A 14,896-nucleotide genomic window follows, 5' to 3' on the forward strand; every position below is an offset into this window, starting at 1 on the left:
ACTCTTCAAGCTTCAAGCTTCACCGGTCACCCCATCCTTTAGTGTAAAAAGCGCTGTATCTTGTTTTCTCTTACGGCTAGTTACCACCACCTACCGTCGGCTACACCATGATTTCGACGTCGCTAATACACATGCCCACCGAACTTCTTTTAAATGTTTTAGAAGATTTGAGGCCAAAGGACATCTTGAACATGGCCAAAGCCTGTCGCCGACTCAACCTAATCGCTATACCGTATTTACTCAAGGAAATGGGATTACCAGATCCAGAAGAATTCTGCGTTGTAAAGGCTAGCTCACACCGATATACGGACGAGCTTGCAGCATTGTCCGTTTATTTCCCACTTTTATCTATCAACCATTTCTACTGTATAATATCTCACAGGCGCGACTTGGAGGATTCATTCATTCCACCATCTCACATCTCGTGGCTGATAGATAACATTCGTCGTGTTAACATTCTGCTCTCACGGCTCTCTTCTGTAGGCACTTTCAGTCTCGTAATAGATTCATGGGGTAGTGGATGGTCCTTACGCTCCGAGATTGTGCAGGGGTTTGTGGCATGGGTTATCGACCTGGTTCATACTGCTATGCGGAAATCCTGTGCATCCCTCCAGATACTCCATTGCCATCCCACAACAGTCGAGACAAACTACAATTTCGAACTGCTCAGAGAACGCTCCGGCCCAAAATTAGTAAGAACGATACGGGACCGTATACATCGTTTGTTTACCAGGACAACTCAATTGGAAGATCCACAATTCGTCGGCAATGGATGGAGATATCGCAAGGCCCCCTCTCTTGGTCCCTTCCGTTGCGTTCTCCCCCGTATGCCCCAAAGCGCTCTCACGCGCTTAGATATCGATTCCGAATTCCTTCTCGTACCCCCTTTCTCGGCGTGGACATTTGAAGTGTTGAGGTCCTCGCCGATAATTACCTTGGTATTTTCGCTGCCGAGCTGTATCACAAAGAAAGAGTTCTCTGTTTACCATTTCCCCCGAATTGCAGCATCCGTCCCAAAGCTTCTGGAACTTCGATGCTCGTTTCCTGATGAAGGATTTTTGAATACTGTGGTGGAGAATCTACATCAAACGCCACTCCTTCGTAAACTGGTTTGCAGCCTATCATTCTCCAACGAATCAATATCTCTTCCATCTATCCCTCGTACAATTCCAATTATTAAACTTGTTCATCTCACTTCATTCACGGGTTCTCCGGACCAGGCAGCTTGTTTTCTTCGATACCCCGTCGTATTACCTAGCCTGCAATTTATCAACTTGATCAGCGACTCGTATTATCAGTCGCAAACATTTGATACGGATTATACGGGTGTTGCGGCTCATTTCGCTTCAATTAATCGCAGAATGATGGAAATGAATATCAATCCCTGTATCAGCCTCTGCTTGGCAAATCAATGTGTCGTTTTGCACGGCATTGCATTAGTACCCGATGGGATTACCGATTGCTTCCAACAGTTTTCAATAGTATCTCGTCTGACGTTGGAAGTAGTTTATCAACATCCGTCTGCTGAAACTGAAGAAACGTCTCCAACCCATGATTCACTTATCCATTATACATTCTCCTGGATGAACGTATTCCGAGGCCTGCGATATCTCACACTTGCGGTGAAGTGTAATAAAGCTATTGACGATCCATCAAAATTGCACATCGTGTCCTCAATAAAGAACCGCTTCCCCGAAATGGTGTCGGTCAATCTCGTAAATCTCACCATTGAACCTAGGAAATATCACTACCACTGGTCAAATGCTCATGACGATTGGGAACGGGGAACTTACAATATACCAATGACACCATCGTATGAAAGGAAGTCTCGTGAACTATGCGTATGTTCGGACTTTTAGAGCATCCATCCATCCGTCATCTCCTACGGCTTCGCACATGAAGGACACATTTGGTTGTTATTTATTGCATTATTAACTGATCTGTCTTGTACTATTTATACAGAAACCTGGATTGTAGCGCTAACATCACTGTTCTTTTCCATCAGACAAATGGCTGCCTTAACGCGCTCTGCCAGAGATCCATCCTTAAAGACCTTGATTTGTTTAGGCAACATGAAATCAGGCAGCGCCAGCAGCTTAGGAAGGGTACTTTGTATGATATGATCGCCAAGTTCCTTGTCATGTAATAGGGAAAACACAACTGCACGTCTCAACGTCACTCCCTCCGGAACCTTGGATGGTGCGAGTCGAATAATGTAAGCCAAGAGCGCAGATTCTTTCTTCATCTCTGTTGGACGAACGACTTCAAGAACACAATCCCAGCCATGCTCATCCGCCTGGCAAACAAGCCCGATGGAGATGTCTGGGTACTTCGAGAGGATGTGCTTTGCCACCTGGGATTCATTCCGATCGAAGACGTCTGTTGCTCCAAGGGATTTTAAGTTATCCTTTTGCTTGGTAGATGCTACTGCCAGGATGGTTCTATAACCAGCAATTTTAAGGGCGAGGATGGCGTACATGCCACTGCCTGTTGCAGCACCCCATATGATGATCTTTCGCTGTGCTTTTTCCGCCTCTGTGGGGTGCAGTGGCAGGTTCAGTCCCTCTTTCATGTGGAGGGCTACCATCACGGCAGCATATCGATGAGCTATGGTCGATGCCTGCTCCGCTGAGATTTTGTCTGGCTTGGGACAGAGATATTTTCGTGAAATCACGATCTGCTCCTGCAGTGCTCCAACCTGATAACTAACACCTAACACCTGGGAGATGGTACGGGTCATTCTATATTGTGTACTTCCGTTGCGAGGAAGTTGTTTCTCTTACCCAATCTCCTGGTTTCAGATCTTTCACGTCACTTCCAATGTGAAGAATTTGACCTGACCATTCCCGCCCAAGGATATATGGGTATTCAGTGATATATGCGCCTGATTTAACCTGGTTAACATCTATGTGGTTGAGCCCGCAGTATGCCACTTGGGCGATGATTTCGTCGGGTCTCAATTGCTTAGGGTCTGGTTTAGGGAGTCTGTATTCTTGAACATCTCTTGCTTCAGTTGTGGCGATCGCGAGGGATAGTGAAGAAGAATTTGGACGGTTGTTCTCTTGAGAGGTCATGTTGCTTGCTGATGGCTGCAGAAGTCAAAGATAGTCGAATTTTCGAAGATGGTGGAAGGGAACGGAACCACTAAATTTACTCACAAAAACACAAAAGAAAGCTCACAACGCCATTTTGTCACAGTGAGACACTTTGTAAATTTACATTTAACATGATAAACAAGCCAAGAATCTGAACAAACAAGAGCTCCTACCATGGCTACACAAATTTTATCGTTGAACGATGTTTTCCAGTGGTGGAGTATAGCGGCTCAGCTTTAGTGTTGTGCTAGCGAATATATGCGCCTGAAAACATGTTTTATAACAAATAAAGGCATCCTGGGACAAACATGATAGATCATGGTAGCGATACGGAGTAGGGGTTTAAAAACTTACTTTGAACTTATTAATTTACAATGATTGTCCAGAATGCCAGTGTTGCTTTGTGAATAAATGAACTCACCAGGGTGGAATTAGCCTGGTCTCATTTTACAGAGTCAAGCGTACAGGTCGTTTTCATTGAGACTTGTCGGCGTTCACACCAGGTTCGACGGTCATATAAACCAATCTTAATCATCATTGATTCACTGCAGGTTCATTGACTTGTCTCAGAACACGCCTGGTCACATGCACGTGACTGTCATCAATTGAATCACAAACTATCGTCGTGGCGGTGCTCAAGGATTCTCCTCACTCATTCCACCTCTCTCACTTCACGTTCATTGGATCATGTCACGGCACGAAGAAGTACTACAAAAGCTCAATCCTAATCTAGATACAAGACTGTATGGAGAGGAACTAATGCGACAAGTCAGCATAAAAACTGGCCCAGGATCAGGCTACAATATGGATAAATACCTTGTTGGAATACCTGCAGTGTGTATGCGAATAGCTTCTGAAAGGCGTGTCTCTTTAAAATTATAACGCGTATGAAAACTTATGTTCTGTCTTGTAGACTCAACAACGGCGATGTATCTGAACTTTCTGCGCGAACTAATTCATGCATCGCCCCCGCAGAATATAGGAAATTATACGATATTGTTTACAAGATTGTCGATGAAATGGAGAAAAGAGAGATCGAATATGATGTCCTCCACGAAAGATACGGGACACAATCGCTGCATTCTGCTCTACAAACCTTCTTCATTCAAGTCGAGAAAGAGTTACTGCGTCTTGACAAGTTACTGAAATTACAGATGAAGATCGTCACTGCTACTGCGTACTTCTGGGTCTGTGTATCTGCAAAGGTGAGATAAACCTTTCGAACTTTAATGTGCTGCTGACAATACGAAGTTCAAAACCATACCAGATACAATGGTTTACAGCAAGCAACTGGACTTACACATGAAAAACTTTGTTCATCTACTCGAGCTTCTAAATGAGAACTGCAGTGCTCTCAAGAAATCAATCGAGCGTAAATTCAAGGGGAAAATTCCGTCTCTCACAATTGATAGCAACGTTGCCGTCGCTTCAACACCTCGCCAATCACCTCGGAAGAATATTAACGACATAGTTGAAGAACCAATGACTCCTTCCAAACGACAGACGCGTCAAAGCAATTCAGACCTACAGGCTATGCTTGCAACCTCCCCAATAAAACGTGTAACCATGCCTTCTCCCACCAAAATCGCTCAGCCATCACCATTGCGTGGGCTTCCAGGGAAAAAGGTTCCCATTCGCGAACTCCCCTCCAAAGATAGTCCGAAGAAGAGAGCCGTCGAAAAAAATGGCGCTGATGACATGGATATAAATTCTCCAGCAATCACCGAGTCACCCTCGAAGAAGAGAAAGGTAGAGTCGCCTATCAAGGCCATCGCAGAATTTTCTTCTGTCGTCGCTTCTCCAAGCACACGGAAGACCTCAGTGGTGCCCGAGGTTCTGATTACATCTGTAAAAAAGAACGTCGTGGATACCACGCATGCTTCTGCTTTGCGCTCAAGTCCACGAAAACAAGAGGTAGTTGTCGAAAGCGAATCGTCATCTGATGAAAGTGAACCCGAAATGAATTCATCGAGGCGGCGTTTCCGACCTGTATATCTAGATCTCAAGCAGTGGAACGCCCGAGATCCGCGACTCGATAGGATATGGAAGAAAGCAGGCAAGCAATGCAGAAAGCTTGCAGCGGCTGGGCCACCCGGAGAGTCGGACAGCATGGAGATTGACTGAACAGACTGACATTTATGTATGTATTTATGTCTCGGCTTCGCCTCATTTTGTACTTGTACGACCTACAAACTTCTACACACCTCCCTATCGCAATGCATATTGGAAATTTGAAAGCCTATTGGTTCTCGATTGCATGTTTCCGGAGACAATAAGAGGTGATTTGGCTCTTGCCCAATCGGACTACGGACGTCAGAATCTAATCTTGTCCTCTTATCTAAATCTAGCATGCGTTTCTTTGCTCTTGAGCCACCACCACCACCATCGAGAACGAACGTTCGACTGGCGAAAACGAACTCTTAAAAACGGCACTTCACGAACGCTACGATGACCACAGTAAAAGAGCCTGTTCTCGAAGTCGAAGCACCTTCACCAACAATTGGCACACCGACTATGGGTTCCTCCATCTCTGGCATCCTCCATATCCCGGAGTCAAAGGATGGTTTCTTTGGTTACAATGAAGAGAAGAGTTTGCAGCATGTATGAATTAGGATGATACGGACAGTCCTTGAACTGACGGGGCTCGTACATCCTTTAGATTGAGGAGAAGTACTGGGCACACCGTCGAGGATCCGACGCCCATTCTGAAGCGAGTCACAAACCAATCCTTCACCAACAACATGCTGTCGGAGACGTATTCGACGAAGATGAAGAAAACCTGGGTAAACTCAAGCAACTTACTGGAGAGACCCATGCCGCAGGTATGCCCCCATATCTCGCCTTCGTGACTTCGAAACTGACAGGTCTCGTTGGCAGAGGTAATCCTGAATGCAGAGACTTTACACCTTCTTCAATCGCTTCAGAAATGTCTTGAGCTACGCGACAAGTATATGATCAAATCGCGCCAGCGCCTCGGTGATGATCCGCGCGACTATGATGGGCATTTCAAACCACTGGGCGACGATTACGCGGACGTGTCTGGTGTTCGTCCCGATGTCCCGGCACTCAGTACCTCTGAGCCCAAGTCACAGCAAAATTCGTTCAAGAAATGGAACATATATCCCAAGCCGCCACCACCTCACTGGCATTGGAAGGATAAGGAGGTCATCAGCGCTGACGGGACGCGTAAATCGGGCGACGACGAATTCGAATTTGCAAATTGCGAAATTCCAGGAGAACATAAAGGGTGGTCGTATGAGATTGATGTAAAGGGTGTATTTCAAGTCTACGACGATACTGAAGGTGCGTCAATAGTGGTTTTGTTTTTGTAGAATTATTGCTCATTGTCTACAGTTACGGTCAAGGAAGAAGAGATGAAACCGGAAAAGAAGCCTGCATTCGATATCCCAGATATCCGCGAATACTTCCTCGACCTTGAATATGTTCTCGGCGTCATCGCGGATGGCCCAACCAAAAGTTTTGCATACCGCAGATTGAAATATCTTTCGAGCAAATTCACTATGTATAGTCTTTTGAACGAATTTCAAGAACTGGCGGATATGAAGGTATGTGTTATGTGATATTCCGCCGAACGTATTACTGATTTGCCTGTAGAAAGTTCCTCATCGGTATATATTCTGAGATTGCACTTTTGCTGCGTGGTGCTGAACAAAATATCAAAGTGACTTTTACAATGTGCGTAAAGTGGATACCCACGTTCATCACTCGAGCAGCATGAACCAGAAACATTTGCTACGCTTTATCAAGTCCAAAATGAAGCGCAGCCCCAACGTGCGTAATTTTCCAAAAAAATCCGCTCCGATCTTGATAAATTTATCACAGGATGTGGTCATTTTCCGAGATGGGCAACATCTGACTCTATCGCAAGTGTTTGAATCGCTCAAGCTGACGGCATACGATCTTTCCATCGATACCCTTGACATGCACGCTCATCAGGACTCTTTCCATCGATTCGATAAATTCAATCTGAAGTATAATCCTATCGGAGAATCTCGCTTGAGGGAGATCTTCCTCAAAACTGATAATTATATCCATGGCCGCTATCTTGCAGAACTTACGAAAGGTTGGGCTGACTTCTTCCTCGTTGTGAACAGCATTGTTTACCATTTATTATTTTCACAGAGTTGATGAATGATTTGGAACAGAGCAAATACCAGGTGTGTATAGATCTTCTATCTTGGCCTCCATGCGCTGAGAATATTTGTCTCTCTAGAATGTGGAATGGCGTGTCAGTATTTATGGCAGAAGCCTAGACGAGTGGGACAAACTGGCGAAATGGATCGTTAACAATAAACTGTTCTCGCACAATGTTCGATGGCTTATACAAGTACCTCGAATCTACGAGGTTTACAAGGCGAATGGTTCCGTCAAAACATACGAAGATATCGTCGTTAGTAAGTGCATCATTTTTTTCTAGGACAAATTTATAAATTGTCTCAGATGTCTTCAAGCCTTTGTTCGAAGTCACAAAAGATCCCAGAAGCCACCCTGAACTTCATGTCTTCCTCCAGCGTGTAGTCGGATTCGACACTGTCGATGACGAGTCGAAGATCGAACGGCGAATCCATAAGAAGTTCCCCTATCCAAGGTTATGGGATTTCCCCCAATCACCTCCATACTCTTACTGGTACGTGTCAATGTTTCTTCTGCACATGAGGGCATAACTCATTTTCATTGTAGGCTGTATTACATGTTTGCTAACATGGCCAGTTTGAACAATTGGCGACGACTACGTGGTTTCAGTAAGCATATATGTAAAGGGTACTATCTAGAGCGTAGCTGAAAATTGTCTCCTAGACACCTTTGTTTTCCGACCTCACTGTGGTGAAGCAGGAGATACCGACCATCTCACATCCGCTTTCCTTACCTCTCATTCCATTTCGCACGGAATCCTGCTGCGCAAGGTACCAGCACTCCAATATCTTTTCTATTTGAAGCAGATCGGCATCGCTATGAGCCCTCTCAGCAATAATGCACTATTCCTGACATATGAGCGGAATCCTCTGCCCGACTTTTTCAAGACCGGGTTGAACGTCAGTTTGAGCACTGATGATCCTTTGCAATTCCATTTCACCAAGGTCTGTTGGTTTGAAAGAGTCCTCCGAGTTGTACGGCCTGACAGTCTGTTACCGCCCGTGTTTTAGGAACCGCTACTGGAGGAGTACAGCGTCGCCGCCCATGTGAGTTACGAGCGTTGCATGGATATGCATGTCATGCAGGCGACTGACGGTGGATTTAGATTCTTAAGCTGCCTCAAAGTTCTTTGGCCGAACTCGCCCGCAACTCGGTGAAACAGAGCGGGTTTGAGATGGAAGTCAAGCGGCACTGGCTCGGCGACAAGTGGTACCTCCCGGGCGCTGCTGGCAACGACATCAACAAGGTCAGATATCATGTCTATTTCTACTTGCGACAGGATGATTAAACTTGAGGGGTATCTTAGACGAATGTGCCGAACATCAGATTGGCGTACCGCCAGCAAACCCTTCTGGGTGAGCTGGACATGATCAAGGGGAAATCTTCTGGGCCGCAGAGCTCGAATCAGAGCCCAGCTGTGCGAGAGACTATTTTGCCTACTGCCGACGTTGTAGCTGCCAAGACGATGGCGAAGGCACCTGCGTAATGTAAGGTTCTCACTGTGGTCTGCAATGCAGCACGAAAGGTAACCTAATAACGAAGTTATATAAAGAATGGAGTATGTACCAGTAGTACATACCTAATAACGAAGTGGTCAAAGCTAAAGGATATACTGTATCTACGAAGGAGGATAACAGCGCGGGATCACGTGTGTGGTCATATCATGACACCACACCCCCTCTTGAAGACAGAGAAATGAAGAGGAGAAATAGAAAGACAAAAGAAAGCACGAAATATCAAAGAAAGAAAGAAACTAAAAATAGATCGAACGGCCGGCACGCCAAAGAAGAGAGGAAGAGAAAAAAAAAGAACCACAGGCCACGTCAGCCAACTGTCCTAGGACGCCCTCGACGACGTCCTTGCAACACCCCTTCCACAGCCCCTCCCTCTGTGTTCACCCGTCGTGAGACTCCCTGTTTGCGCGAAATCTTGACCTTACCCCTCGTAGCTTCCTCCCGACGAAACTTTGCCACCAATCTGCGTGCATTTTGCATGCCGTACTCTGGAATCCACTCGTTTTCGCTCTCGTCAAACCCAAGCCACTTCACCAAAAACTCCACAACACCACCCCTCGTCCGCCGCTCCCTCAGTATGCGCTCAATTTCACGCTCTTCGCCGCCGGGCATTAACACAGGCGGCGGCGGCAACTGTCGTCTGCCCAGAATGGTGTCCGTACGAGCTGGGATCAAGCACGAGACATGGAAAACATCGTGAATGGCCCAACCAGCAGGCAACTCCAATCGATATGCAGAATCGGAGACTTTCTGTGCAATACGGAAAGGCCCAAAACGACGAAAATCCAATTTATTGTTAGGGCGCGATGAGCGCAGGTCAGAGCGTTCCAAGAAGACACGATCACCAGGGATGTAGTCGGGTGCCTCATCCACCCAATCATCGTGAAATTTCTTCATCCTCTCCGCGGTGAGTGTCAGAATTGCCTGCAGCTCGCCCTGCACCCTGTGGATGCGCTCCAGCCTCTCGTCGGCGCGTGGAACTGATTGCGAATTCACAGGATCCACGGAAAACGATGGGTTATAGCCGTATTCAGCAAAAAATGGGGACATCCCTATTGCTGTATGGTGTCTGTTGTTGTAGGCAAACTCTGCAAAGGGAAGCCACTGCACCCAGTCGTCCTGGTAGTAGTCGACGTACGCGCGCAGGTAAATTTCCAATTCCTGATTAACCCTCTCTGTCTGACCATCGGTTTGTGGGTGATTAGCGGATGACATCGCGCGCTTAATACCCAAACGTTCCCACAAACGTTTTGTGTATTTCGCAATAAATTGTGGCCCCATGTCCGACACAATCTTCTTGGGAGTCCCATGCAAAGACCATACCCGGTCTATGAAGGTGTCACACATTTCTACTGCACCATCGGTGGTGTGTGCCGGAAGGAAGTGGGCACGCTTTGTTGACTTGTCACAGACCACCTGAACCGCGTCGTATCCCTGCGATGGTGGCAGCGGCCCAATGTAATCGGTGGAAATGTGCTGCCAAGGACCTGCAGGCACCTCAAGGGGTTGTAGCTTTCCATAGGGTTTCTGTCGACGGGGCTTGGTGCGTTGGCAAGTATCACATCCATCAACATACCGAGCAACAAATTCTGACATCCTTGGCCAATAGTAGTTCCGTGACACCAGCTCCAGCGTGTTTGAGATACCAGGGTGGCCTGCCGGGATCGCATCGTGATACAGCTGCAAAATCCAACGCTTCAATTCCTCGTCATTGGGCACATACACCAGCCCACGAAACCGCACCACGCCATCATCCACCACAAAGTCCTTCAGCCGACGTTGAACAAGGCCGGGAGCGTTAGGTAAATCCCACATGAGATCCAACTTGGGGTCCTTACGAGACACTGTACGTATCCTGTCCATAATCTCCTTGTCGGCACGTATAACTTGCCCCACCCTAGCCACCACCTTGGACATACCACAACAACGCAGCTCCAGCACCACACCTCGCTTTCCCAACACCGTACCACCACCACCATCATTGGAATCCTGCCCCAGCCTCTCTGCTGGCAAGATCTCCATAGCAGCATTGTCACGGGCCATCCCGTGGATGTGGTCAGCACGACGAGACAACTCGTCTGGACCTGCACTCAAACGGCCAGGCCGGTGGTGGATCTTGAAGACAAAACGGTTCAAAAAAAGGCTCCACCGCGCCTGTCTGCGATTCAAATCACGAGCTGTCATGAAGAACTCCAGGTTGCGATGATCAGAAAATATATCAATACAGAAGGGGTTGCCCTCCAGGTATGGTCGCCAGACTTCAAGAGCACGCACAACAGCTAACAACTCCTTGTCGTGAACATCATAGTTGCGCTCTGCGGGTTGCATAGCCTTTGAAAAGTAAGCCACGGGGCGCCAATCACCAGCTGCATCCTTCTGCGACAGGATGGCTCCTACAGCAAAATCTGATGCATCCGTCTCAACATGGAATGGCGCCTCCATTTCCGGCAGCATCAATACTGGTGCTTGTATAAATGCTTGCTTCAACTGTGCAAACGCCGCTTGCTCCACATCACCCCACCTCCAAGCCATGTCTTTCCGCTTCAAATTCTCCAGTGGGCGGGTAATGTTGGCATAGTCTGCAATAAAGCGGCGATAGAAGTTACAGAAGCCAAGGAAGCGACTAACATGCCGAACATTGCGTGGCACTGGCCAATCCGTTACCCCGCTGACCTTGACTGGGTCCATGCCAACACAACCAGGTGAGATACGAAATCCCAAATAATCCACTTCTGTCGTGCGGAACTGACACTTCTCTGGTTTCAGAAACAGATCTGCTTTCCGAAGGCGACGCAAGACTTCCTTAACCTGTTCGTCGTGTTTTGAAGGGTCTTGAGAGAAGATAATAATGTCGTCCAGGTAGAGTACCACATTAATGTCGACAAGGTCATGGAATAGATCATTAACCATGCGCTGAAAGGCAGCCGGAGCATTGCGAAGACCAAACTGCATAACCAAAAATTCAAATTGGCCATAACGGGTCCGGAAAGAAGTCTTCCATTCATCACCTTCCCGTATGCGCACATTGTAGTAACCCCATCGCATGTCTAAGGTAGTGAAAACCTTTGCTGCCTTGAGACGGTCTAGGAGTTCAGCGGAGAGAGGAATTGGGTATGCATCGGGCCGCGTGATGGCATTGAGTGCACGAAAATCCACCACAAGACGGAGAGATCCGTCCTTCTTTTTGACAAAGAAAACAGGAGCTCCACACGGGGCCTTGGAGGGCCGTATATAACCCTTCTTGAGGTTGTCATCAATGAATTCCTTCAGTGCCCGAAGCTCTGCTGCTGACATCTGGTATAGCTTGCCAACAGGAGGTGGCACATTGCCCTCTAACTCAATCGCCAAATCATGGGGCTTATGGGCCGGAAGCCGTTCGGACCGACCCTTATCAAAGACATCCAAAAATTCGTGAAACTCTGCAGGCACTAAATCTTCAACTGAGCCAGTAGCTTTTGCAGGAGTTGCAGCCTCTGCCAGGCGCTGTGATACTGAATGACTGGCGGCAGCACGAATACCTGGCCCCTGGCATCCACGGTGTGATTCTCCATCCCAGCACTGTTCCAAGGACACACCCTCAACCACCCCACCTGCCTCTTCTTGTTGCACTGCATGCTCCAAAGCTTTTGCAATCTCTGCATGTGCAACACGAAGTGCATCTGCCTGTAGGTCACGTGTCATCTGTGTCCAACTTGCACGCGAACATTTTAAAAAGTGCAGAGATTCCCTCCGAATGCGAAGTCGGCCCGTAGCGCCACATGTGTTGGTTTGGCGGCACTGGCTATGCGTGTGAGGTGTCTTACGGCCTGGTTTTTGCCGGACTGGATGTAACAGCTTCAACCTCTCCACATCATCAGCCTCAACTTCCAACCCAGTACGTCTCGCCTCCCGTGCGTGCTGGCGTGCACGGCGGCGTTGCCTTTCTAGCAGTCGCTTACGCAGCCTTCCAGGTGAAGGTGAAGCAGCTGCAGCAGTTATGGCCTCCGGCAAAGGTAAGCACCTCTGCCTGCAGTATTCCGAAGTAAAATCCAAGGTAGAGCGGTCAAAATCTACCACCGGATTGTGTCGCCGTAGCCAGTTAATCCCAAATATAAGGTTGTCATCCCCAATATCAGTAACATCGCATACTAGCAATTCCGAATGTGAGTCGATGAAAACCTTGAGGTGGACTTCATGAGTGATAAGACCCGACTTGATTTCAGAGTTGTCAATTGTGCGCAAACGGAGGCTCCTCTTCTTTGGGATTGAAATTAGGCCATGTTGCTCCACAAAACGTGGATTAATGAAACAGCAGCTAGCGCCCGAATCTAGCATTGCCCTAGTATCAATAATGGTAGGCACATTGGGTGTCGCGGTTTTGTGTACATGAATAGTAATTGGAATTTCAAAGGAAGAAAACTGTGATCGAGGAGAACGAGCATGAATCACAGCTGCACGGCGGGTCCGACAACGACGGCGGCGAGGCACAGTCTGATTTGGACCAGTCAAAACCAATTTATTTGGAGGCGTAAGTACAGAAAACCTGTTCTGGGTTGCACTTGCAGCGACAAGGCAAGGCAACCCTACACAAAACCCGGCTCGGGGGCTGCAGGTTCCGCTATGGGTGGCTCGGAGGAAACTGTTCCCAATCCATGTGCTTCAAGCACCTTTGTGACCTCCTCTAAAAGCCCTGCCCGCAGCCGAGCAACAGTAGATGGACAGTTGGCACGAACATGACCACTCTCTCCACATCGATAGCATTTCCGAGGTAAGTGCCGGGCCGCATCAACATCCATAGCATTAGGATCACGTGGAGCAGGAGGAAGGGATGCCTGAGCAGGGCGGGGTTGAACAGCATGAGTTCCTGAAGGTAAAGCTGACCGTGCAATAGCAGGTGTAGGCACTGCAGGACTGCGGTGTGGGTGAGGAGCGTGACGTCGTAGTTCTGCTGCAATGTCTGCATGTCGTGTTTCGCGACGCAAAAGAATTGCCTGGGCTTCCTCTGCCCCCTTGAAGTCTGAGTGAGCCAGAAGCTGCTTGGTTTGTAAAGACAAACCAGCCCAGAAACACGCATCCACAAATGTCCCAGTCCTATCTGCTACTGGCAACCGAGCAACCAACTCGCGGAACTCAGTAATGTACTGGGTATCGGATTTCTGGCCCTGCTTGAAGCCCAAGAGGCGCTGTGTAGCATCGCGTGCCGAGTCACGAGAGCAGAATGTGGCCTTGAATGCTGCCAGATATGCATCCCAATTTTCACGGAGTTCGGAATTTCCACCCTCTGCGTCGCCGAGTGTAATGACTGCCGACCACGAGTATGCCTGCCCAGATAGATAAGACTGCGCCCATAGAATACACTGCGCATCATTGGAAAACTCCTCAAAGTGGCGGTTAACCGATATCTGCTGAACCCACTCCTCCGCTTTCTGTTTGCTTGTCCCATCAAACACCGTGGCAGGATTAACTTTCGGCATCCGAGAGGGACGAGCACGAGCGGCGCTCACGGCATCAAGTCGTTGCTCGGTTGCCGCCAACGCAGCGCGGAGTTCCTGGTTCTGCACCTCTAGACGAGAAAAACCCTCTGCCGCCTCCTCCAGGCCTCGCTCCAACTCGGACAACCTGGGTGCAAGCAACACCTCCAAGGCCGTATAAACCTCCTGCGCAATAGGATTGGTGATCGTGGGGGGTGGCGGCGGATGCTCGCCCTCTCCTATCGTAGTGGAATTCCCATCCGGCATGCTGGAAAGAAGCCCCAAAGGCGCAAATGCCGAAAAAAAAAATTTCTCCGGAAGGAAACGGGTTGAACGTATAAGAGCTTTGACCAAGTGTAAGGTTCTCACTGTGGTCTGCAATGCAGCACGAAAGGTAACCTAATAACGAAGTTATATAAAGAATGGAGTATGTACCAGTAGTACATACCTAATAACGAAGTGGTCAAAGCTAAAGGATATACTGTATCTACGAAGGAGGATAACAGCGCGGGATCACGTGTGTGGTCATATCATGACACGTAAGGAGGCATCCACGCCACCCCCGTTATTGGTTTTTTGTTTTCGAGGCTCCAGTGCAATTGCATTGACTCTCTGGTAGAACAGCCGTCAATTTTTCTTTAGACCTGATGTAGATTAATGATCCGGATTAGATTCCCAATAA

General features: G+C 48.0%; 4 protein-coding genes across 4 annotated transcripts; 3 read left to right on the forward strand and 1 right to left on the reverse strand.

Moving 5' to 3' along the window:
* Positions 1–1,954: 1,954 nt before the first annotated feature.
* JR316_0007312 (Dehydrogenase azaJ) lies at positions 1,955–3,074 on the reverse strand (the record flags this gene model as incomplete). Its single annotated transcript, XM_047893055.1, has 2 exons — positions 1,955–2,719; positions 2,784–3,074. The coding sequence occupies 2 exons, from the start codon at positions 3,072–3,074 to the stop codon at positions 1,955–1,957; spliced, it is 1,056 nt and encodes a 351-aa protein (XP_047748337.1).
* Positions 3,075–3,782: 708 nt separating this feature from the next.
* JR316_0007313 (uncharacterized protein) lies at positions 3,783–5,219 on the forward strand (the record flags this gene model as incomplete). The annotated part of the gene is made up of 3 exons (XM_047893056.1): positions 3,783–3,931; positions 4,009–4,300; positions 4,347–5,219. The coding sequence occupies 3 exons, from the start codon at positions 3,783–3,785 to the stop codon at positions 5,217–5,219; spliced, it is 1,314 nt and encodes a 437-aa protein (XP_047748338.1).
* A 324-nt stretch (positions 5,220–5,543) lies between these two features.
* On the forward strand, positions 5,544–8,736 carry JR316_0007314 (AMP deaminase; the record flags this gene model as incomplete). Its single annotated transcript, XM_047893057.1, has 15 exons — positions 5,544–5,696; positions 5,755–5,917; positions 5,973–6,398; positions 6,450–6,661; positions 6,711–6,724; positions 6,779–6,887; positions 6,939–7,179; positions 7,239–7,273; positions 7,330–7,510; positions 7,557–7,743; positions 7,797–7,858; positions 7,914–8,194; positions 8,261–8,296; positions 8,356–8,496; positions 8,557–8,736. 15 exons carry the CDS (start codon positions 5,544–5,546, stop codon positions 8,734–8,736), a joined length of 2,421 nt encoding a protein of 806 aa, XP_047748339.1.
* Positions 8,737–12,522: 3,786 nt separating this feature from the next.
* On the forward strand, positions 12,523–13,012 carry JR316_0007315 (uncharacterized protein; the record flags this gene model as incomplete). Its single annotated transcript, XM_047893058.1, has 3 exons — positions 12,523–12,756; positions 12,896–12,906; positions 12,967–13,012. The coding sequence occupies 3 exons, from the start codon at positions 12,523–12,525 to the stop codon at positions 13,010–13,012; spliced, it is 291 nt and encodes a 96-aa protein (XP_047748340.1).
* Between the last annotated feature and the right edge of the window lie 1,884 nt (positions 13,013–14,896).

Source organism: Psilocybe cubensis, chromosome 6 (genome assembly GCF_017499595.1).
Source record: "Psilocybe cubensis strain MGC-MH-2018 chromosome 6, whole genome shotgun sequence".
NCBI lineage: Eukaryota > Fungi > Basidiomycota > Agaricomycetes > Agaricales > Agrocybaceae > Psilocybe > Psilocybe cubensis.